The sequence below is a fragment of the Pyrgilauda ruficollis genome, unplaced genomic scaffold (assembly GCF_017590135.1).
Source record: "Pyrgilauda ruficollis isolate IOZ18807 unplaced genomic scaffold, ASM1759013v1 scaffold41, whole genome shotgun sequence".
Lineage (NCBI taxonomy): Eukaryota > Metazoa > Chordata > Aves > Passeriformes > Passeridae > Pyrgilauda > Pyrgilauda ruficollis.
The window spans coordinates 3541808-3567970 of NW_024525601.1; the positions used below are offsets into that span (position 1 = coordinate 3541808).

General features: G+C 38.2%; 1 protein-coding gene across 6 annotated transcripts in view; it reads right to left on the reverse strand.

The window, feature by feature from the left end:
* Positions 1 to 1660: 1660 nt before the first annotated feature.
* ANKRD12 (ankyrin repeat domain 12) overlaps positions 1661 to 26163 on the reverse strand; it is a 58904-nt gene continuing 34401 nt past the window's right edge. For 3 of the 6 annotated variants that reach the window (XM_041477638.1, XM_041477639.1, XM_041477642.1), the window contains 7 exons: positions 23161 to 23303; positions 21362 to 21509; positions 14277 to 18970; positions 8079 to 8177; positions 5806 to 5949; positions 3252 to 3347; positions 1661 to 2920 (listed from right to left, as the gene is read on the reverse strand). In XM_041477638.1, coding sequence (XP_041333572.1) covers positions 2735 to 2920; positions 3252 to 3347; positions 5806 to 5949; positions 8079 to 8177; positions 14277 to 18970; positions 21362 to 21509; positions 23161 to 23303 — 5510 coding nt within the window. In that variant the 3' untranslated portion in view covers positions 1661 to 2734. Of the gene's footprint in view, positions 2921 to 3251; positions 3348 to 5805; positions 5950 to 8078; positions 8178 to 9924; positions 11732 to 14276; positions 18971 to 21361; positions 21510 to 23160; positions 23304 to 23923; positions 24205 to 26163 lie in introns of those variants that run through there. The other 3 variants (XM_041477641.1, XR_005955982.1, XR_005955981.1) reach the window with 3 other exon arrangements.

The window sequence follows — 26163 nt, forward strand, 5'->3', positions numbered from 1 at the left end:
TCCCCGATGGCTGAGAAGGTGCAGGTGCCCGAGGGAAGGCAGGGGCCGCCTGCATCGGGAAGGGACCCTGGGCTTCCGGACAATCTCTCCCAGGACCTCTAAAACAAGGCTGGACGGCGGCTTTATCCTCCCACGTGCCAAGCTCCAAGGGACCAAGGTAACAAGTTTGGTCCCTAGAAGAAAAACACAAGAGGATCCTGGCTGGGTACCCAGAAACTCAGAGTAATTCTCGGGCTTCCCAGGAGGCAGCGAGACCCCAGCGAGGGAAACAGGACAATTGCGCCAACGCTTTACTACCGTATTCCATCTCATGCCTTCTTCCCAGCTCCCGCCACTGCGGAGGTAAATCCACAGGCCGGTGTCCTTAAACAACACATGAGATATCATGCCACAGAGTAAAGTCGGGAAAAAACAAAACAAAACAAAACAAAAAAACCCCAATCGGAACAAACCTTGGATTCAAATCAGAGAAGCCAAGAGATCATTATCTATGGGACTGAAACAACTTGGAGCAATAAAACTTACTAAGAAGTTGCAATTGTAAAAACTCTGTTGCACAGACTGGGAAATTGTTTCTCCTTATAAAGAAGAGCCAGGCTAATACTAAGAAACATCTGTCTTCAGATCTCCTTACAAGATACTGCCAAAATATTTTTCTTGTCTCCTGCACACTATGTATTTTTGTCACACACTTCTTTTCTAACACAGCCAAGACTTCTACAACCCAGTTTGTTTTCTGTTCTTTTTGCTAGCCTCTTAATTACTTTTATCTCGTATTTCTGCCACTTCCAGTCATCTATTACTTTTTACTACTCTAGCAAGTATCCGATAGAAGTAACTTGTACCCACTTACTAGTTAACACCTTGCAGCTTTATCCATTTTTCCTCATCTTTTCAAGCAGATAAAACAGATTTCTGCAGCATTTTGAGATTTTACAGCTGTGTTCAGAAGGGTATTTAACTTTGAGAAGAAATTTGCTTTTTCCTCAATAGTTTCAATTTTGAATGAGGTCAGGAAGATATTCCTGTAATAAAAGCAGGAACAACTTCTCCTTCCACAGGTATTAAATTAAAAGTGAAAAAAGAAAAGTTACAGGGCAGGAACTACATATTAATTTGCTTCACTGTGTTTGAGTTACTATCTATTCTAAACTGGCACTAGCAGTGATGTGCAGATGGAAGGAGACTGCTGCCCACAGAGTCTCTTGTTCACTGCCCGTTTGCCCTCTGCCCTAGGAAATGCCCCCTGGACATTCACACAAACACAAGGAATATAAATTCTCTGTGGTAGCTCACCCAGTCATTAAAAATCAGTTCAAAACCAAGGATTTTATATCTCTTACTCTGAGTAACCAGCTGTCCTGCCCAAGCCTCATTTCCTTCAGAAATAATTTCACAGACATCAGATCTCAAACATTCTTGAATAATTTACGGCCTGGAGGGTAACAAATCTTTTTCATGAATATCTGTAACCTCCTACTAATAAATAATTAACTGTCTGCTCATTAACAGTACTAAGAATAAAAAAGCATTAAATTTCACAACATGGAGAATTTTTTTTTAACTTTTCCATTGAGTCTCCTTATATATTGCAGGAATGCTAAGGTTTGATGTATCAAGTGTTCCAATACTAAGAAATTCCAACTAATAACATGACCAATAAAATTTATTAAGTATTATATTTACAACTATTTACATATCCCTTCCATAGATTAATATTAAAATAGACAATATACAATTTAAGAATTTTAATTCAAAGGCATTTTGTTGGAAAAAATAGGCTCTATTACGAGACCACCATATAAGAGCAAAAGGGTTTTTTTGTTTTACACAAAAATATTTTCAGTATAGGAAGTCATAGGTATGGCATTACAACAGCAGACTAATAGGAAGTATGATTCTGTAAATATTACAACAGTTTAGGTATCAGTTATTGAAGGGAAGGAGTTCAGAGTCCTGTGGAGCATGCAATACCGTTCAATCCTCTTACAGTTATGTGATGGAACAAGCAGCTAAATGGAACGCATGCCATACAAAAAGGAACTGCCAACCAGGAACACACTACACTTAAGAGAAACGACAACTTTGGTCCAATAAAACATTAGACAAAAACAGTTTTACAGTTAAAATATCTATTTTATACAGGTTTGAACATTAATTACAAGACTATTTACATTTGCACAATATGTATAAAATAAATTATTTATAAATGAAGACAATATTACATCTTTTTTCAAAAAGAAATCTGTACAGTAATTTACAAAATGTAATAAGATTGATTTTTTTCCTCCAAGTCTTACACTTTCTTCCACAGGTTTTCTCATCATTTTTCTGTGGGAGTTCAACTGTTACTGAAGTATCATAATACAAAGCTTTATAGCAGATTTTAAGTATCATTTGCTTTTTGGTGGATGTTTTAGTTATTAACAGCTTCCAGCGCTGTAAACTCACCAGGTTTTGTCATATTTTTCAGCAATAAGCCCTAAAGCTACAGGCAATTTTAAAACACAGATAACAGCAGTTACTGGGAGTCTGAATTTAAAATCAGCTTCCATCTTCTGTGTTTGAACAAGTGTCTGTGCCACACTTCTCTGCAGGAACACCCGAATTATGGAGAAAGGTCGTATTCCACAGAATTAAGTGCTCTGTCTCAAAAGAAAAAATACCTTTGTGCATCACTGCACCTCAGTCTCTAGCTGTCCACGGGGAGGGGCGAGCCAGACGGTGCTGGCTGTCATATGGGTGTCAATTCAAAGTCATCATTCACATCAACAAGAGGAACATAAAACTCCTGAATTTCATAAATGCTGATAGACTTGTACGTAGCAGGATCAAGCTCTTGCAGTTTCAGCTGCCACTCCAGTCTCTGCACTGCGTTCAGCGCTGCTGCTTCGTGCTGCTGCCTCATCAAAAGGCACGTCTGGTTTAAAATCGAGAAAGAAGTTATTGAAGTATTTGAAAAAAAATACTATTGCAACAAGTTTGAACACAGGAAATATCTCTAAGAGCCTCTCTGGTGATAGTAAATAATTCCCCCAGTATGTATTTAGAAATCTTCAGAATATTCCATTACACTACATGGAACAAAAGTTAGGTTTTTTCTATACTGATATACCTTCCTTTGTGTTGCCTCCACAGAAGCCCATGATTCTGCACACAAATCTGCTCTTTATTCATCTCATCTTCATGCTGACATTAATTTTGTTTTTTTCTTTTTTTTTTTTTTTAAGTGGAAAAACCAAGAAGTGTACCTTTAATTTGTCAAATTTATCATCAACGTCCTGCAGCCATGACATGAACTGTCTTGCATTAAATCGATCCCTCACCGATGTTTTGCTGTCATCAGTCTGCAAAAAACAAAAATTTATTCAAACTTGATGATTCAATCTGAAACTTTAAAACACAAAACCTACTCTGTGGGACATAAAACAGTAAACAATCCCACAAACACACTGCTTTCCATGGAAAAACAGATTCAAAGCACAAAGGTATATGAAAGCATAAATGTTGACCAACACTTCCACTGTGAGCCAACTGCTCACTAAAAATGGGTATTTTCAGATTTCCTCAAGTTATTTACTCTGCTCTGGTTTTGAAATTTAGAAGGGGAGGCTTAAGGAGTTACACCTTCAAGTCTTAACTAATAAAAGATCCTTCCACAAAATTACTGTCTCTCTTTTTTCCTCTTTAAAATTCAGTAACAAATTAAATCAATATCCCTCAGGGAAAAGCAAAAACATTAATAAAGGAAAAATTAAGCAGCCTCATTTAATTGACTACACAAGCATTGAAAGCCATTAAAAATATTTCTGCCATCAGAATCCCCAAAAGGAGATTAAAAAATTGAGCAGACCTATATTACGTCCTGCTTAATGGAGTAGGTTTTTTTTAAATTCCAACTTTTTCAAAAGGATTTGGAATGTCACATCTGCCCACTGTGAAAAACTAGATATAATCTGTGCATAGTCCTAAAGCCAGACTATGCAAATCTAACATTTAAATGATAACCACTAAATACAAGAAGCTACTGTTCCTCTTTCAGAGAAAAAAGACACTGCAGGAATTTGTACACTGTAGCAGAAGGAACAAAAAGAAGCCCAACCAAATGTGCAAAGATTGACCTTTCTAGAGAACAAAATTAATATTTGCTAATGAGGTAACAGGAAAATGGCAGATGCATTACAAGACAATGTTTTCTTATGCATCTACATTCTTCCCATTAAGCAAATTTTAATCAAACCATCAAGGTGGTAGTATAAAACATTGATTTCAATGACATAAAAAATTTATTTCATAATTTGCTGAACATTATATGCAATGTAATTTCCTAAGAAAAATTGCCACAGACTGAAACACAAAGCTGTTGAAGTAGTGAGGGGGAAGGAGAGGCATTTTATTACTGCTCTTATTATATAGATGGACAAAAAAATGGCAATACTTGGGGGGCACACACAACACCTCAACTTCTCCCCCAACAAAGATTCCTTTTGTTTCACAACATTCAAATATGGAATCAGTTTGCTTAAAACGAATTGCAAAATGTTAACTAAAAAATGCAGTTTTGTGCACAACTCATGTACTCCTCATCTCTGAAAAGGTCAAGGCCTATGAACTGGAGCAGAAATAAAGAAAAGGATATTCCGAATTTTGGAAGAGAAAAATTTTTGCCCCATCAGTTACAAGTACTAAGGAAACGATGCTTTAAAAATTTATCTGCATGAAGCTTAAAATGAGACAACAATACAGTCTCCAAAAACTGCTATCTCCTGCTGAATCACCTCGTTGGGCATAGGTCTAGTTCTTCAAAAACTGGTGAAAAAAGTAGTAACTGACTGAAGAAACACTGGAAGCTGCAATAATTCTATAAAGGGCTGCAGAATGAAAGTAATGTTGGAAATGTGCTTCATTTTAAAATGCCCAACATCCAATGCATCAACACTTTTATTACACCCAGAACATCAACATTTCCTCCTTGCATTATGTGCTTCTCACAGCCACTAACAGGTGTCAAATGCTGGTGCTGTGATTGTTAGTTGGAAAAACTGTCTACAAAATACCAACACCATGAGATTATTTTCTCTTAGAGATACAGCTGCAGCCAACTTTTGAGTGACAGTCCATACAACATACAGAGATTGTGAAGCACATTTCTTATTTTATATGTTTTAATCAGGACTAAATACTCACATTGAACATGTAAATAACAGGGCACAAGAAAGTCATATGGAGCCTGAAGTAATTTTGAAAAAAGTTATTTTATCTGGTACCATTTAACATTTCACTGTTGGTCATCTGTTTTTTATGTACAGTTCTAGTGACTGCCTTGTACAGAGGAGGAAAGCATAATGTGGATATGTCCACAAAATATCTCCAGATTTCATAAACCAATTTCATCTCTTCTTCACACACTACTGCATTCAAATTATCTGGATTACTGATAGATGTCATCTTCTACGCTGATAATTTCTTTGCTCTTGTTTAAGCTGTATTTGTAAGCTTCAAAAACATGTTCTGTTTATGACTGAAATCTGTTTTTTGTAACAAAATCAGCAGACAAATTTTCTTATTTTATCCATCTCATAATTCCTGGGGTGAAAGCAAACCAGACATGGTACAAACCAGAAAAACCACATATCCTCCTATTACCCAAATGAGGCCCAATATAAGTAACAATTTAGAGCAGGCATAATCTTAATTCCAGGCAAATCAATGACAACTTTGCTACGGGAACATAATTCTCTCTGAATGCTTGAGCCAGGCTAGCAAGACCCTTTTGGTCTGAAGCTGTGAAGGACAGATCTTTACCTGAGCATCCAGAGGCACGTTGTACACCTCAGCATCCAGCAGCACAGTGCAGGCACTGAAGGGCAGAGTTTGATTAGCCAAGGTCCTGGCTGCTCGGTAGTGAACACGTAAAACCTCTTGCTCATTAGACACAATAAGCTTTTCCTAATTAAGACATCAACATACAGATACACATTTAGTAAGTTAAACATTCATAAAAATGTTCACTAATTTAAACATTTCAGGGCTTACACTTTTGAACACTGTGAGAAATGAGCTGCTGAAGGTAGGAGAGGCTCTTCTTCTATTCAAATACGAAATTTCAATTTGATGATGCAAAGAGCGTCCCATGGACGTCAGAACTGAAAGCACCTTCTCCTTAGCCCCAGCCTCCACTGATGGCTGAATGTTTCCACTTACTGAGCCAAGTCCTGGTTAATGAGGGTGGTGAAAGATTAAAGGTAGGAGGAGCATAGGGTTGGGATACAGATTTGTGAATGTTAACTGTATGAAGCCTTTTACTCCAGGCACAGTGGCCAAACAAACTGAAGCTGAAATACATTATTTGCAGGATAATTCTTTTAAAAACAACATGCAGTAACTCCCTAAATTCACATCTGCATAAATATTCTTTCCTAAACTGAGACAAGAAAAATACAACTCACTTGACAAAATTTGACTTACAATTGTATAAAGTGGATTTCATTTGAAGAACAGCCTATATGAACAAAATAACTAGAAATATGCACAATTTTTTAAGGCACAGAAGAATGTTTGTATGTGTTTACTGCTGTACAATAAAATGACTCTAATTTTTATCAAAATAAAAGAAGGCACATTATAATATTATAATGTATTTCCTGTTTTTCAGACAAAAGGACCACCTTTCCTTTGGTTAGAATCATAGAGTCTGTGCTGGAATGGACCTTAAAGATTATCTATCTACAAACCCCAGCTGTGGGCAAGAACTCCTCTAGACCAGTTTGCTCAGGGCTCCACACAGCCTTGGCATTGAACACTGCCAGGGATGTGGCATCCACAGCTCTGAGCAAGCTGTTCCAGTGCCTTGACACCTCACAATACAGAATTTCTTCTTAATGTCTAATATAAATTTCTCTTCTTTTGGTTTACAACTGTACCTCCCCTTGTCTTATCACTATTTGCCTGTGTTAAAAGTCACTCTCCCTCTTTTTTATAAGCCCCTTTAAATACTGAACAACCCCAATGAAGTCTCCCTGGAGCATTCTCTTCTCCAGGCTGAACAGCTCCAGCTTTCTCAGTCTGTTCTCCAAAGGAGAGGTGCTCCAGCCCTCTCATCAGTTTCCTGGCCCTGCTCTGGACTCACTCCAACAGGTCCATGTCCTCCTTCTTCTGGGGACCCCAGGGCTGGATGCAGCACTTGGGGGTGGGGGTGGTCTCACCAGAGCAGAGTAGGGGGACAGAATCTCCTCCTTCACCCTGCTGGCCACAATATTTTTAGTTGCAACTGATTTCTTTTCACTCGGAACTTGAACCATGTTTACAATTTCTTTGCTTATTTTATACTCTTCACTGAAATACTAAATTCAAGTAAAACCCCTCCCTCAGCTGGGTTTGTTAAGTCACATTGAAATTGCCAATTGAAAAAAGTATCACACTGGATTTGGCAGCTCCTTGTACAACTATGTGGAAATCCTTATGGTACATCCATGTCAGAAAGGGGCCCTGCCTGTGCCCACAAGCTATCTGGCTCACAACACTGGCATCTAAAGCTAGGTTACCAAGGAAAAAGGGCAACCTAAAACTAAAGAATACTCCTAAACCAGTAATAATTTCTCTATTTCTGTGTTCAAAATCAGTGATGCCTACAGGCGCAGCTCTATTATAATTTTCTGAGCAGTTTCTGAGCAGAATATTGCCAAATGTGTTTCAGTCTTAGAGCCACACGTGTCTCCTCTCAATACAGAATTCACTATATCTTCCATTCTTTTAACTTAGTCAATTTGGTTCTGAAGTCTACAATCATCATTAGCTTTCAAAACTACAGTGTGAAGCTTCTGCCTCTAGGATAAATCTGGGACACAACTCAGAGCAATTAACAGGAAAAAGCTGTTGTCTTATCAACTTGAGGGTTCTGCAAACAGCTGCTCAAACCATTTCCCCACCCTGCTTCGAAGTTTCTCCAATTCATTAATTTGGATAGAAAGAAGATTACTTCTAAACTCTGTTAAATTAAGAAAAATGTAGTCTGTTCATTGAAAAGGCAAAAAATCCTAAAGCTTAAGTCCAGGACATCAAAAATAAATTAGTCTCACCCTTTCAATACTGTGCTGTAAACGTAGTTTCATCCTTACAACCTCCTGCTGTTTAAACAGTTCCTTAAGTGGGTCCGACAGTGATGGAGGTGGTGTAATCTGTGGAAAAAGTTTTATAAATAATATAGTGAATGTGTATTTAACATGTTTACCATTGCTTATGCAATCTATCAAAAAAAACCCCCAAGAAACAATAAGTGAGGCGTTTTTTAAGAAAAATAATTTTACTTTTTACTTTCCGTTAATTATGTGAATTCAATGTGTTTGCAGTGTTTACAGTAAAAGGTTTTAAGGATTCCATATAATAAAATTAATAAATCCAAGTGAAAACAGTGTTTCAAGCTGTTTAGAGTTTTTAACCAGTCATTATCAGCATTCCATAGCTGCTTTTTTTTAAAAGGCTATATTGTAGAATATAGTAAGAATACAACTTGCTTCCTGTTTTGAAGATCCTTTAAAGCACAGCTGTTCATTTTGAGAAGATAAAAACTGCCTAGCAAAATGCAAGAAAAAAGTAAAAAAAAAGAAAAGTATTGCTAGAAAAACCCCAAACCACTTGATATATTTGTACAACAGCAACAGCATTTTATACTGCACAAAAGATAACCGAACATACTCCTAATTTTGCAATCACACAGAACACAAGAAAGCACAAAAAGTAGACTAGTGACCCAGACAGCAGCTTGAAGAAGTTTTTCTTCCTGTCAGTTATTCAAATAAGTTTTTAGAAAAACTTATTCGTTAGAAAGAAAATAATTCAAAAAAATCAAATAGACTTGAGTGACATATCAACGCTGTTACTGATTTGCTATACTTATAAGCATTTTGCATCTTCAGCCAATTATAGTAAACAGCCAGAATTACTGTCTGGTCTGAGCTGTGTGAAAAACACTGACAAGGCACCTGGAGCACTCTTGGCAACTGCAGAAATCAGACGCCGTTTGAGAAGTAACTAATAAACATCTTGGGAGTGTTAAGAATCCACCCAAAGTTTATTTTCCCTTATGTCAGCTCTGTCTGACAGTTCAGCATGGGTTTTAACACCTGACAGATGCAAGAGCACTGATACTGCTCTGGAAAGACCCATTCAAACTACATGAAACACTGCCTACTACCACTGATACCCAAAAACCACAACTCAAGTAAGTACCTGCAGTTACTATACCCTACCTCATACCTAACACAAGCAGAAAGATAAAGCTCTTTTCAATAAAATACATCTTTCAACTGTTAAGAAGTAATAAACCTATTATGGAATACAGACACACTGTAGGTTAAACCAGATTATTAGTATCAATCTTGCACCTATACATTCCAGTAATGAAGTGATTTATCTACCAGAAATGCTTGAATTAGTATTATATTGGAAAATTATTTCAGGACAATTTTTTTCCCAAGGGGAAGCTAGCCAATGTCTCTGGAATTATAGCACATAATCCAAATAACTGATTGCAGTTCATTCCTTAAATTATTATATTGTACAAAACGACATTCAACTCCTTCACATTTCAAACTACAGAACAAGATACACTCCATTTTTCTTAGTGAAACAGTTTGGCTCTCAAACCAGTAATGTTTATGGCATATGCCATTTTGTGTAAAACATCAGTATTAAAAACAAATACACCCCCTATAGCCTAGTTTTTCCTGAAGACTTTGCATTCATGGTAGAATACAATAGTGCTGTCACATCTTTCAATAAAATATGACAAGATGCTTGTAAACACTATCAAGCTTTAATTTTAATAAACCCAAAACATCTCCCAAAATCTCCATTATTTTGCTTACAGAAAAGCACAGATAAGAAGCAAGACAGAGTATCTAAATAAGCTTTGGGTTTACACACCTGGATTTTCCAGAAATAAAAATTTCAGAGCTGGCAAGCATCCACATCACTTGAACAATTTCACAGAATCACACAATGGTCTGGGTAGGAAGGAACCGCAGGGGTCATCGAGTTCCAAGCCCCCTGCCATGTGTAGGGATGCCACCCACTAGACCAGGTTACTCAAGGCCTCATCCAATCTGGTACTGAAGACTTCCAGGGATGAGGCATCCACAGCTTCTCTTGGCAACCTGCTCCAGTGTCTCACCACTCTCACAGTGAAGAATTTTTTCCTACTACCTAATCTAAACCTGCCCTCTCTCAGTTTGAACCCATTCACTCTTGTAATGTTACTCCATTTCAAATATTTTAAAATGTTATTCCCTTAAGTTTACAGACAGTTTAATTGTGCAACAGAAATCAAAATCAACACCACAGAAATAACCTGACAAGTAGCTGATCACCTAGACAGCAGAGCTGTGTGGACTTCTATCTAAACATGGAGAACTCTGTTTCAGCAGATTATGTTCAGCCCTGAACACAGATTATGTTCAGACTTGTGTGACACTGACAGGTCTCCATGACCCCAGAGATCCCTACTGCCACTGGAAAAGAGTTCATAAACTCTTCACTCCCGCCCAGCCCAGCACCACCTGCCAAAATGTACAGCTAAATACTAGGTTTGTTTACAGTCATTTATGGAATTCTGTTTTTTTCCTCTCTTCTTGGAAACTTGGGAAGAGTGAGCCTCAGATCCTCAGGAGTCTGAACACAGGATTCGGGCAGTCGCACACCACCTGCTGGAAAGCCCAGCTTGTGAACCAGCACTGGATTCAGACAAAGGAAATTGGTTTCTTTGAGACCAAAAAGTCTGACTTAGAGGGTCTGAGGCAGGAACAGCTAGAGGAGACTCTTGGACCTCCTGGTCAAAGACACCATTACTAAAGAGAACACAAAAAACTGTGTATGGAAAATAAAAACATGTAAGTTGGACTTGCAAGAACAGAGCATGAGCCTGAACACAAAAAAAAGGTCCTCTGTTTTTTGCATAACCAAAACACTGAACTATTTTCTTAAGGGCCCAGGCTTCATACAGAAGAGAGGGGAAACAAAGGGGCCCAGAGAATTCCCTGTTCCCAGTCTGAGAATTCACCCAGAAAAGCCAGACAGAACTTGGCCTTGTGCCTCTGCTCCACCTCACTTGGAGCCAGCCATTAGAGTAGGTTTCATTGGTCAGAGCTCACGTTCAAGGCATGCCCTTCCCATCTGCAACACATCAAAATCCATCAGCAACTTTCCTGCAGGCCTTGCATGCACCAAAACAACTACAACCACAGCATCAACTCTTCACTCTATAAACCTTCAATCCCCATTTGTGCCTGCTACAAACCTCCCCTCTTCTATGTCACCCAAACAACGGGCCTACTCTAATGTTCTATTTAGTGCATTTTGAAAACAAGTTTCTGGTAATACTCCTAAAATTAGATCTTACTACTTGAGTTTCTACAGCAATGCCAGGGAGACCGGACAGAATCCCCTTTACTAGAAACACATCTGCTGATAGCCATTGGAGGCTGGCAGTGAATCATCCTGGCACCTCCTCTCAGGAGACAATACAGATAAAGATGACTGAACCCTGCAGAACTTGGAACAACCTGAAAGGCAACAGAGCCAAGTACAATTGAAATTTCTTTGTTAGAAGATTCAGATTTGTTTCCTCCTATTTTGAACTGACCTGATGTCTCCTACCTTATGTTTTGTATTTGTACTGGTGAGAGGGAAGCCATAATTCATACACGAATGTCCTCACAGCCTTAGGTGATCCAGGCTGTAAATTACAATACATAAACAAGGCTGTGGAAACAAGGTTTCAGCACACCATCTCCTGGTTCCCACCTATAGCATGTTTGAAGTTCATCAGATAAACTACAGTGCATCATTAAAATTCCAATGCAGAGAACAGTAAACACACTGTTCCACACACCAACCATTCCGAGTTTCAGAGTGTCAGACTAAATATACTGTCTCCACACAGACCTACACAAAGGATATCTGTAACACAGGAATAATTAAAGAGTATCTACTTTCTCTCTATGTAAATTGATGAGGCAAAAATTTGGTTAACAGTGTATCATTAGAGAACTGAAGGAAAAAACGGCAAAACAAACACGACAAAAAGGTAATTTTACAGTTGCTTATTAAATTCTGCATTATAGGTGTAACAACGTATTATTAATATTTCACCACTTCAGAGAGACTACACCTAGTCTTTATTTTCACTTTGTTGGACAATGTGTACAAGAAACAAGCACTCATTTCTGAGAATGAAATGATCCTTGGTTTAGCAATCCTCCTTTTTATGTATTTGTAACAGGAATTATTACGACTGTGATTTTCAATGGTGACAAAATAAAACCATTAGATTGTGTACACAAGCAAATTCTGGCAAGAAGTTAAATCTGAAATATTACTAATTGTTTAAATAACGTTTTTTTTCTGAAAGGAAACCTGAGAAGTTTTATCAAGATTGTCAATTTACACAAGTGACAGTAATTAAATAAAGCATTTAGTTGCATTTGAGATTTTTCACACAAACAAAACCGAATTGCTTAGAGTATCTTCTTATTTAGAGCAAAACTCATGCTTTTTCTTACACTTTAATTCTAATGAAAATAATCACCAATTTCCTAATAATTTATTTTGGCTTCTCGAAATTTATCTTCCTCCTTTTTGTTTCTAGGAACTTGAAATAAAAAGTTCCACCTGTTCTCTCTACATCTGTAGAATATTACCAGGACCATCAAAGTATGTACAAAACAATTAACTGTTTAAAACATCATTACCATCAGAACATGTACACGTAAGGAAGCAAACCAGAAATCTAAATGAGACAAAAATCAGTAACTGTAATCCTTCCATTACATACTTATATTTTTATCAACATTTTTAAAATAGGCTTTTCTTTTCAACAATTAATTAAAAGCCATTGAGAATAGGAAGTACACATCCATCTCTGGTATTTTCTGAACCTGTTACCCGAGATTTTGCTCTCTAACACCTAAATTTATTTTCATTAACTGCGGAGTTCCTATTATACACAGCAATAGACACAGGAAGTAACTATAAGTCAGTGCTTTAATATCAAGTCACAAACTCTGTCCTCCTTATGGTGTCTACACACACGTTGCCATTTATGATTGGGAATTGAATTCTATTGCTCAGACAGTAGATGAGCCAGGGAAAAATATATTCCATGCTTCTCGACTTTCCACTTATCCCAAATTAAGCACTGAAGTGTGATGCCAAAGCAGCAAGCTGTAGCTTGGAAACAGTATGTACTTGACTAGTGGCAGCTTTGAAAAAAAATGAAATCTGTGCCTCTTTATCTGTGATAAAGATGTTACAGAAGCTGCAACAGCTACTGAGAAAGACTTGTAGACTTGGAAAGGCTGACAGCCTGGTACATCATGGTGAAGCTCATATACCATACACCCTGGTTCACCTACAGACCTTGCAAAAGGGTCATCTTACCCACATCTTTCCTCAGACTGTAACTGGCCTAGTCATTCCCAAAAATGAGAACAACAGCTTGTGCAGAGAATTAAGACTAGCTGCATAATGAAGCAAACATTTTAAAATTTACACATTAAACCTCTGTCCATTGCTTCATCAAAAAAATCCTCAACTCCACTGGAAAAAGCTAAAGCTTTTTACTCTCATGTAAAGGTGAGTTATCTTAGATGAGCTGACATAACTTGTCCATTCAAAAATTGAGAGCTCAGACCTAAATAAGTATCTCTGAATTACAGATGTTCTTCAGTAAAAAGAAAAAAGACCTTGACATTATTTAATAAAATTATGAACACTTTAGATTGATGGATTACAAAAGCCAGGACACAGCAGATTACATCTGCTGCTTTTGAGATAGCTGGCAGGCACTCTCCTGCTTAAAACATCTGGCAACAGATTTGGTATTTTGAAGCACTGCATGTCCACTCCCCTCCAAATGAAACAGCTTTGACTAATTAGTTTTAACAAAATTATTGACAGCAGAAATTCAGAGAAGCTCTCAATAATTTACTTCACTTCTGAAAGAGTAAGCTTTACATACTTTGAAATAGAGTGTTTGTCTGTGTGTCCTTGACAGGTGTCATACATGGTTTGTCTTACAGTGACTGCGAAACCACTGTTTGTATTTCCAGTGAATGGGGCTTTTAAATATGATGCTACTAATCAATATTAGTTTGACATATGTCAACTTATTGCTGCCAGCAGAATATTCAAAAGCAAGTTAGGAAGAATATGGAAGGTAAAAAAATAAAACCAAAATATGCCTTTCATTGCACTGCATACTGAAATACCATGTTACTTACAGTTGGGATGCATATCTTGCTCAGGGGATTGCCATCCAGCAGGTAGGAGCCATTGAAGGTGACATATTCATCGTAATATTGAGGTGCCTGAGGAATAACACTGCACAGCAATTTACGCTTCTCTTCTATTTTCTTCCTTATGTGCAAGTATTCAAAGTAGGGGTTTGCTCTCTCAGAACTGTATGGCTGAATCTCCTCAAGTTTCAAAGAATCAACAATAGCTGCCAGTGACTGCTGGGTTTTCTCCTTGGCCTGCAGCAAAGAAGGGTTTGCTTGCACAGGCTGAGGCACGCGTGACACCTTCCTTTTACGTGGATGATGTACCTGAGCATCATCATCTTCAGTTAATCTAATTCTTGCTTTCATAGATGCTGATGATTCAGACTCTTTTTCTGATGTTTGTGTACAGCCAAGAGGATTCTGCTTGCCCTGGTTAGCAAGCAAATTTGCTCTGTTCCTTGTAATTCTTTGAGGTACTTCATGCTGTTCCATCTTCTGATCCTCAGCAACTTCTTCTACTTTAACTATTTGGCTGTATTTATGCACCTCTTCCTGGGTAATCTGTTGTGAACTATTTTCCAAATTAGATATAGAAGAGTACTGTGGTGGATCATCCGCCAACACAGTTTCTCTGTCTGCAGGGCAGGGGCTTTTATTAACCAATTCATTTGTAATTCCCTTTGACATTCCTGAACTTAGTTCACAGAGATCAGCATTGGCTTTACTATCAACAACATGCACAGAGACCAATTTTTCTTGTTGGTCTTTTTCATTTCTAATATCTGAAGTATCTGTTGTGTAACCATCCACTTCACTCAGGGCATTCTTACAAACAACTTTATTGAATGAGTATGAATTCACGTTTAACTGTGAACTGCTATCACTTTCAGGAGTATCCTCCTCTAATGGTATCAGTGGTAAATCATTCACCTTTTCATAGCTCTGTGAAACATCTTTTGCAGAGCTCTCAGAATATACAACCATGGGTGCATCAGTTTTCCTAATGTTTGAAGGGAAGAAAGCATTTTCTAGCTCTCTGGTATTGGCAGCATCTGTTTCCAAAGCAGAAGTTGCAGTCAGAACTAGATTTTGCTGCTGTACTAATGATGAATCTTGACTGATAATGCCTGGTAAAGAAACATGTTTTGACACAAGTGGAACTGGCTGGATAGGTAAAGAACAAGGCGACTGTGAAGGCAAAAATGATGCAGATTCTTGAGAACTGGAACTTCCCTTAATTTCAGGGTGCTGAGGCAAAAATTCAGATACTTGTTGCTCTTTTAACGTCCTGCTCTCAGAATTATGCACTGTTATAATGCTTTTAGCATCTTGCTCTGGTACACCACAACCTGAGCTGCTAAAATCATTGTTTAATGAATTAAGTCTGTCAAAAGGCACATCCCACAGTTTGGTTTGCTGAGTCACACCACTTTGACTACCTGGTTCTAAATGCATGTTAGAGTCTTCCGAAGGGCTCATCTGAGCAGTATCTTTAATGGTACTTGTCCCCGTTGTTGCCTGCTTGCTGCTAACAGCTCTATTTGGAGATGATGTGAAGTTTGACTGCAGAACAGCCACACTGCTTTGACAATCTCTTTCAAGTGCGCTGCACAGTAGCTCTGGTTTAGGAGAAGTGCTATTGTAAGTCTGAACTGATGGCAGAGCATTTTGGTTGTTTTCTTCTGATGTTCGAGGCTGTTTGCTGCGTTCAGAAACTGCAGCAGGCATGCTGCATCTTCGAACCTCTATAACAGGCCTACACTCATTTAAAACCAACTTAACATCTTCAGCAGATGCTGATCTAACATACATTTGTGGGAGCCTGTTCGTGAAAGGCGGCTTAATGCGATCTGGCAACTCAGCAAGACCATCGGCCTCCTTTTCCACAAGGGCTGGTGATTTGGCACTTGCCAAAAATGGTGACTGTGAAAAAGACATCTGGGAATCAGAACCTTCTGGCATGAAGTCTGAATCATATTCAATTACAGGCCTTGGAGTAGTTACTGTGGTATGGCAAGAATCCTCAGAGCTCGCAACAGAAACCATGGACACTGACCTGGAGCTCAGCCCCATCTTTTCACTTTCTGATTTGGGGGATCTACTTAAATTCTCTAAAACCAATGAAGCCTTTGCAACATTGACACTTCTTGTATCTAGTGACTGTGATCTATTACTTGTAGCATCTTTCTGCTGCTTTTCCTTCATACAAACATCTGGCAACTCAGAACTTTTTGAACGAATCAGTTCTTTGCCTTTTACTTCAGATAATGAGTGTTTGGGTTTTTCCTTCATTTTGTTATGTTCTGAACAAGTGCGGTTTCTCAAACGTTCCTTCTCTTTCTGTTTTATTTTTTCTTTATGCTTTCTATGCCACTGCTCTATTTCCAGATCTTTAAGGCTAAGCATTCTTTCAAAACTAGTTTGCATTAAATCATCATTGACTAATCTTTTTTCTTTAGGCCGAGCATCTTTCGATGCAGGAGATGGTTTAGGCTTAAGTTTCTCATGTTCAAGTTTTAGTTTCAGCAAACTACTTTGATGCTGTTTATCTTTGTGCTTGTCCCTCTCTTTGTATCTGTCTATATCTTTATCTTTTTTATCTTTCTCTCTACCATCTGGAGTTTTCAACAAATCATCTTTTGGTTTTTCTTTCAAAGATGACAGTTTGTCATGAACTGTTTTATTACTTTCAGTAATAGTGCATCTCCTTTCCTCTTGCATATGTTTTGAGCTTGCTGATGAGGAGGTCTCCTTGTCTTTGGATTTGTCTTTTTTTTCAAATTCCTTTTCTTTAGTTCTATTTTTTTCTGATTTAGTATATTCAGATTCTTTTTCAGACTGTTTGACTTTTCTTTCAGTACAGTGTTTTTCTTTGCTTTCAGCCCAATGTCTGTCTTTATCAGCCTTTTCTTTATCATGCTTCTTATCAGTTCTTTCCTTATTTCTTTCCTTGTCATCACCTTTTTTAAGAGCACCCACGCTTTTTACTTTGTCATTTTCCTTATGGCACCTTTCTGCTTGCTGAAAACCAGACTTCTCCTTTACTTTCTCTGCATTTTCATTTACTTCTGCTTTATCTTTCTCTGTTTTGTGTTCATGCTTTAACTTTTTCTCTTTTTCTCCATGTTTTCTTTCTATCTTTTCAAAATCTTTTTCTTTGATTGAGAATCGCTTTTCGGTCTTCTCTTTATTTTCCTTTAAATTCTTTTCCTGCTTTTCAGTATCTGTTTCTCTTTCTACTATATGCACACTGGCTGCCTCATCTTTAACACCAAAACAGAACAATTCAATTTCCTTATCTGCAAGCATAACTTCTTTTTCTTCTTTTAGATCTTTTATTTTTTCATCCTTGAGAAACTTCTCATTTTCCTTTTTGTTCTTCTCTTTTTCCCTATCATCTTTAATACTTCTCTCTTTCTGGAACTGTCTCTCCCTAACTAACTTATCTTCTTTTGCCACAGATTTTTCTAGCTTTGATTTTCTGTCTGAAGAAAAAGATTCATGTTCCATATTTACCAATGTATCATCATTTTCATCACTTTTGAAAAAGTTCTCTTTCCAAAATTCTCTGTCAAACTCAATACTTCTTTGAAGCTCTTTAACATTTTCTTTATGTTTGTGTTTCTCTCTCTCCCCATCCTGTTCCTTTTTGTGCTTTTCCTTTTCTCTTTCTTTGTGCTTTAATTTATGCTTTTTAAGTGTTTTACCTTCCTTGTCAATTTTTCTCAAAGTATATTCTGAATTCTCAAATGTTGAGCTATTATCTTCCTCTTTAATTTTAGGACTAGATTTTTCACCTAATTCCAAGTGAAAATCCTTTTGATGATGCTTGCTTTTTTCTTTGTGCTTGCAAGATTTGCCACTAGAACTTTCTACAAGATAATCAGCATCAGTGTTGTGATCATACCGAACTAATTCGGACTGCAACGTTATTTCAGAACCTCCTGGTGATAAGCAAGTTTTGGTGTTTTCTTGCTTTAATGCCATTGACTGCTTTTCACTTAACCCACAGGGATGCTTTGGAGATTTTCCAGCAGTGATATGAAACAGATGTAAAGAAGAATCTTCTTTTGAGGTGAAAGACTTCTTAAAGGTTTCTTCCTCTCTAGCTTTATCTAAAGAATCTAACCCAGAAGTAGCTATATTTGTTACTCTAGCATTTTCTTTTTCTTGCTTTACTTCTTGATTCTCTTTATTTTTGCTTTGATTTTTTACTTTCCTTTTAACTTTACCCTTTTGTTTGTGCTCGTTTGTAACCATATATTCTTTCTTCACTCTGACATCAGAATTTGCTGTCTCTGAAACTGAGCAAGGAGAGACCATTTTCTTGTCCTGAAGTATTTCTTCATCTGAACTTTCAGAACTTGAATACAGAACTCTAGAGGGTTTCTGCTTTTTGTTTTTGAATGATTTTGAAAAGACAACTTTTTCTTGTTTCACAAATAAGCTGGTCTTTTCAACTTCAGTCTCATCTTCTTTCCTTGGGTCTTTTTTAAGAATATGTTTGTCATCAACCATTTTTTTAATTTCATCTTCATCATCATCTTTAAACTCATACTCATCTAGAGCAGATGGAAGTGGTGCCTTATTAGGGACCGTTTGTTTGCTGTTGTTGGCTACAGAGTCCTTTTCTGCTTCTGAATCAACATTCCCATCTACACTGGAAGGATTTACAGATGGAGCTTCTTCAGAATCTAGAGTAAGGAAAGTGAAAACTAATTGAATACTGATGGGACACTTGTCACACTTCAGGACAAAAGAGTTCAGTTTAGCAGTCACCTCTACAAATGAAAAAAATAATAAAACCTATCTTAAATGCACAGCAAAACTTCTCACTAGAATTAAGCTTTTTAAGAGGAAACAAAAGGTCACGAAATCAAAGTTCTCCCTTCCCTTTACAGCTCTCACTTAGGCATGTAAAAATATTAATCAACATTTATATCTAATAAAAGTAATGCAGTTTAAATTTTGAAAACCTCACCTATTGTGCATAATTCCTGTATAACCTGACTCTTTCTAAAGGACAATACCCTGCACAGACTGTTGAGGAATCAGTTGCTAAACAGTAACAAGTTTCTATTACACAAATGTAAAAATATTTGTCTTAAGATCAACGCTTATGCTAAGCTGAAGCTGATTCTGTGATGTCACAACTGTCCATTAGAACAGAAGGACCACACACTGTATTTCAGGTTATTCTAATGCCAAAAAAGTGAACACTACATCAGAACATAGGGCAGTATGACTTTTTTTCCTTGAAGTATACTGGAAGTTTGACTAGGAAACATTCCTAGGGGGTTGTGTTTTATGTATTTGTCTGGGAAAGAGAAACCAACTGTTACAGTCATGTGACATGATGCTCTTCTTCATGTGTTTTTCACAAATCACAGAATGGTTGAGGTTGGAAGAGACCTCTGGACATCATCTCGTTCAGCCCACCCTGCTCACGCAGGGACACCCAGAGCCAGCTGCCCAGGAACATGCCCAGAAAGCTTTTGAATTATCTCCAAGGACAGAGACTCCACACCCTCCCTGGACAACCTGTGCCACTGCTTGGTCATCCTCACAGTGAAAAAAAAAAAGTTTCCTGCTGTTCAGAGGGAACTTCCTGTGTTTCACTGTGTGCCCACTGCTTCTGGTCCTGTCACTGCGCACAACTGACAAGAGCCCAGCTCTGTCCTCTTTGCAACCTCTCCTCAGGTATTTTTATGCATCAACAAGATTCCCCTGAGTCTTTGCTTTTCCAGACTCTTTGTCATGTTCCTGGCCCTTCTCTGGACTCCTTTCATGGTGTCAAGGTCTTTCCTCTACTGGGGAGCCCAGAACTGGAGCCAGCACTCCAGCTGTGGCCTCACCAGTGCTGAGCAGAGGGGGAGGATCACCTCCCTCAGCCTGCTGGCAACATTCCTCCTGATGCAGCCTGGGACACCACTGGCCTTCTTTGCAGCAAGGGCACATTGCTGGCTCATGGTCAAGCTGGTGTTGTTCAGCATGAGCCAGGGCCTTTTCTGCAAAGCTACTTTCCCAGCTGGTCAGAACCCAGCCTGCACTGCTGCTTGGATGTTTGTTTCTCGCCAGCTGCAGGACTTTGCACTTCCCCTTGCTGAAAATACATGAGATTCCCGCGAGCCCATTTCTCCTACACAGTAAGATTCCTCTGGATGGCAGCACAACTCTCTGATGCACCACCCACTCCTGCTCAGAACTTCCAGTTCTGTGTCATTAGGAAACTTCCTGATGGAATACTCTACCCCAACCATTAATAAAGGTGTTAAACAGGAGTGGACACAGTATTGATCCAAGGTACAGAGACAGGTACTGACCTCCAAATAAACTTTGTGCCACTCATCACCACCATTCTAGCCTAGATGTTCAGCCAGTTTTCAATCCACCTCAATTCTTTTACCTAAAATATTCTGAATCATTGAATATTCTGTGAAAGCCAAATAAAAAGTTCCTGTCTGGCACTCAAGCAAGTTACTCATGGTCAAGAATCTTTTGCTTAAGAGGAGGCAACAGTTCTTTCTGTGCTCCAAGAGGTATTACCTACTCCTCAATCTGCAGAAACATAGGAGGGACCAAGAATTTCTGCCTCTACTTCAGCAACTTCACCCACAGAAACCAGTGGCCCCCCACTGGCAGGAACTTTTCTACCACTGAGTAACTAAGTTACACCCATGTGAAACACTGACTCCTGATTAATCTACTAAAGAGGGGAAGTAAGTGACTTTGGGGATGTTTCTCACCATGAAACAAACCATCTCAGAAACATGCTGTATTACAACAAATATGGTATTTTCTTTTCTTTCTCTGGTAAAATCACCATTCTGATATAGAGTTGATTTGCAAAGTGGGAATGGCTTACTAAAGACAGAAAGAAAAGAAAAAAAAATCAGAATATGCATTCAGATAACTCAGCTGAAAAATTTAACAAACTACCTCTGAAAATAAATGTGGAAGGCAACCTTAGCAATATCAATTGTTACCTGCAGCAAGCCTTAATAGCTAACACTATGCAAAAAATTAAGGCCGCTTAACCTTAGGTGAAATGATGCATTAAGTATGCAATAAAATGCTAATTTTACCTGAGCAACTGTTCTCATCATCAGAGATGGGCACCTCTCTTTTCAACAGCATTTCCAATTCTTCAGTTTCAGCAACATCAACAGGTCTTTCCCCGTGCTTATTAGCTTGAAATGGATTTCCACCATGTCGAAGCAACAGCTTCACAATCTGCAGCATTAAATAAATTAAATTTGAGGTTATCCACAACATGTTACCTGACCAGCATAAAAATCTCCCATTGCACACAAAATGTGAGCAACATGACATGTGATCCTATCATGATACTGAGACTGGAAAGCAAGACTTCAGCAATGAAAATGAAAAGTCTAGGTAGTACATACATAGTCTGCTCTGTAAAGGAGCTGAAGGGGAAGACTAGAGACAGCTGCCCTCTGTTACACAGACACAGCATCATTACAAAAGAAAGAAACAGGGGCCTTTTGTTCCTGCTGTTCTAGCATTTCTTCACACTATTTATCTGGTTCCCCACCTACTAGGCTCTTTACCCCTCTGCACTTGATTCATCCTCTTGCTCCAAATTTTATTCCACTTAAATAAGCTTTTTTGTGCACTTGCAAGATTCATCCTCTTGCTCCAAATTTTATTCCACTTAAATAAGGGAACAGATAGGCTTTTACAAGTCACAGTACTATTGGTTTCCCCAGCAGTTCCAAAAAGCCCTGAGAGAGATCCAAGTATCTTACTGGAGGAACAAAGCACCCCCACCTGCAACTGCATGCAATACATCAAAATCACCAACTTCTCCATCATCAAAGGCAACAATTTGTTAATATTACAGTAAATCTAAGGCCACTGCATTAGCATAGTGTCCAGTATCAATTACTTTTTTTCCCCCCTATGTGTAAAAAGAATGCAGAAATCCAGCAGACAGCGATACCTTAACAGGAAGCTTCAGAATTATTCTGGTACATATTGTCAGTGAGATGGCCACAGGTACCTGTACTGATACCAGACAAGCAAGAGCTCTCATTCTCCAAGACTCTACTACAGCTCTATGAAAGCGTGATCTAAAGACCCAAGGTCTTTGTTTACATACCTAAAAAAGCAGTTACTAAACAGCTAATAAAAAAATTCCCAACAGATTATCATACGTAATTTCTCTATCTTTTGCAGAAAAGCCTTTCAAACTGAACATCTACTTTGCAAGGTGTACTTGATTTAAGGATGTATTCTATCTTTTGCTTTATACAACAGATTGCATACATAGTAATGAAATAAGAGATATAAAGCAAAAGCAGAGTCATTTCTGCATCTTACTTGAAGAAATCAAGAACAAATTTGAAAGTTAATGTAAAGCACCTAGAGAGCTCCATTTGTCTTCTCCACTAAGTGCTGATTGGTAAATTCATAAAAATATTAAGTATATACATCAATTCTCTATTTCAATGCCATTATTTAAAATATTTAAAACCAAAAATAGGATATATACCTTTAAGTATTTATAAACATGTATATATAATATACATGAATCCACCGTATACTTTTAGGAGACTTTTTTTCTTTGAGAATTCTATACAGTAAAAGTTTCTCAAAAAAAGTCACTTAAGTGCTTATTTACTGAGAAAGTAAAGATGAAACTTTTAAATATTTGAGAAAACAGATACTGGTAGGAAATATCTGGCAATAGAAGTCAGATGAAACAACAAAGACATTCAGAACAATTTTAAAATGCTCCCTAAACAGCAGAAACTGAACTACAAGACCATATGACTGCAATGAGGACAGTTAGGATTTGTACTGAAGCTTCAGCATTTCAAACCACATACTAATCCCCCTCCCACTCTCCCAGAACACTCACGTTTCTATGTCCACTGCTAGCAGAATCATGAAGCGGGGTATCATCATCCAGGCCCTGTGTGTTCACATCTGCTCCCGCTGCTATCAGTACTTTAGCAACATCGTAGTAACCAACATTACAAGCTTCATGCAGTGGTGTCCAACCTAGAGTGAAGAGTGGTAGGCTTAAGACAAAGATCAAAGATTTGGTTTTTCATTCCTGTGCTACAGATCTCTATTGCCTCTGAACATTTCAAAACACTCTCACACACAGTACTTGGTAAAATGGCAATGTCATCCGTCTGATAAACAACATACGCTTTATCAACTTTAATCCTCACATCAAATTCCAAGTTTTTCTGAGATTAAGCTGAATTCTGGAATCACACATCAAATAGTAGAAGACAAAATCTGGTACAAAATCCCCAGGCTAAACTTGTCAGAGATTCTTTGACTAGTAAATATTTGAAATCTGGTAGGTGTATATATAAATAATATTCTAATATATGGAAACCATTTGTAAACCACACTATTGGAAATGGTAAGGGTGGCAAATTGGCATAACCAGTGCTCCTTTAGAGTTACTGAACATGTACCACTAGGAATCATTAACAACATTAGCAGCTAGACAACAAGCCATTAATAAATAATGGCAGAGAACTTATTCTGGTATTTCCCAGAACACCAGTCATTTTGTGCAATTTTGATTTCCTCAAGTTCAGTGCTCATTTTCTGTAGCAGAATGTCAATTGAAGATGACAACCCACACATACTATATTCCTTACCTCAATTTCCTCTCCCCAGCTTGATTACTTCCACTTCATAGCTGACCCGAACTGTTGTTGATGCCTTCTCAAAGCCCAGTTCTGGGGAGGCATTCAACTTTTGTTTCCAGCATAACCAGTAAAAGAGTTTAATCACATGAGCTTATCAGTAGCAGTCTTGTACATCCATGAAGTGGAGGTACAAGAAACCCCTAACTTATCTAATCCCTCAGTAATGGGATTTCTCACCTTCAGCCTTCACTCAACTTCCAAGCTGCCACTCATTTAAATTTTAAAAGCAGCTAAAAAAATAAAAGGAAAAAAGAAAAAGGGAAAAAAAGAAAAAAGGTTCTAAGTTATTCTAAAGCAAAACACTTCTTTCTGCTCTTCATACACTAAATTTCCTCTTCAATCATCACTTGGGTTACTCACTTCCAGCACTGTCTGGCTACCACCTCCATCTTTCCATTTTCTTGCCATTTGCCCTTTTCACACTCACCCAACATGAAACACTTCTACTCTCAGCCCTCTGATCCCTGTCTTTTATCCTCTGTATTAATTATCTTCATAATTTATTTTTCTCCATGTTGTACTGCTTTGCTTTTCCATCCTTTCACAATGTCCAGCCTGCCAACTCTAGTGCTGGCTTGCTGTCAGTATCTGTTTCCTTTACTCTTGTTCTCACACAGCAGTATCATTCTGGCAGATATCCCATGAGCAGGGTTACTTCCTCCATTACTAATTCATTTTCTGCTCCTTTAGTTCTGCCAAATTCTTTGCTATAAAACCTCTAATTCTCTAAACTACACTGCATCCTAAATTCCTACTTTTCTCCACTCATGACTCACTGCTTCAATCCTCCCCCTCTTCTTGATTTCTCCCTCTACACAGTATTTTGAAGTTCAGCCATCTCTGCTTCTCACTTCAGATCACCAATAAAAAAATATCTCACTTGATCCCAAACAACTCCTCCAGATTTTGAACGAAATCTCCAACAACTTGAATCCAACTGATTCTCAGAACCAGTTCTCAGCCATTGTGCTTTTCCTTTCATTCCTTTCCTTTAAAATAAAATATCTGCCCTAGGTCAGATTGGGATGAAGATGTGAAGTTAACTTCCTTCAGAGCAACTCATACAGTAATGTGCATTGTATTTGGGGCTGCACAGCATACTGGTGTTTTGGCTACTGCTGAACAAGGCTTGTGAAGTGTCATGGTTTTCTCTTTCTCTCCTCCTACACCAGAGTTTGGGAGGGGACATAGCCAGGACAGCTACCCAGATGTGTATTCCATACCACAGGACGTCATGCTATAAAAGCTCACTGAAAGGAGAGGGAAGGAGGGTAGTTTGTACATAATGGCATTTGTCTTTCTTTCCAAGCATCTGTTACACCTGCTGAGGCCCTGCTTCCTGGGAAGGGACTGAATATTTGCCTGACGACAGGAAGTAGTGAATGAATTCCTCTTCCTCCTTTGCTTGCACAGGCAGCTTTTACTGTTCTTATTAAATGGTCTTTAACATGGCCTACAAGAGCTTTTTTCTATCTTATTTTCTCCCCACACCTTGTTGAGGAAGGGAAGTGAGAGAGCAGCTGGGTGGGTGTCTGGCAGCCTGCCAAGGTCAACCCACTACATCTCTTCTTCAAGTGTTTCTATTATTCTCCCAGTGATTTCTATGGGCCTGTCTTCCCCTGAACCTCCCCCTCCTTTTCTAAAATTGCTCTTGTCAACAAGTTCTTCTTATCTCCCCTCTCAACTTCTTTGAAGATCTCATAGTGCTCTACTTCTGCTTGTCACCTTCTCTTCCTCTACATGCTACTCCTGGGCAGCTTCACGTTCAAATACAAATTCAGCTACCTTCTTCAAATGAAGAAATTAGCAATCTATTCCTTACCTAAAGTTAAGATTTCAGTTCATCTCATTAATATCTTCTCTAGTTTGAGCTAACAACTAATTGTACTATATAGTTCTTAGCTTCTCCCACGGGGGCCTGCTGCCTCAACTCCTCTCAACCATTCCCACTGAGAACATAATCCAGACCCATAAACCTAAAAATATTGTGTATGTTACAACTTAACAAAGCTCACCAACTGTATGTATTATGTAAATCACAGCAAATACTGACATATCAAAGCAGTCATTAATCCAGCAGGACTAAATGAGCATGGCAACCATACCACTCTCCTCTGCCTTGCTGCATATCAGCTGTCCCAGTAAAGACAGTGCACATCACAGCACCACCTCCACCATCACTGAACTTT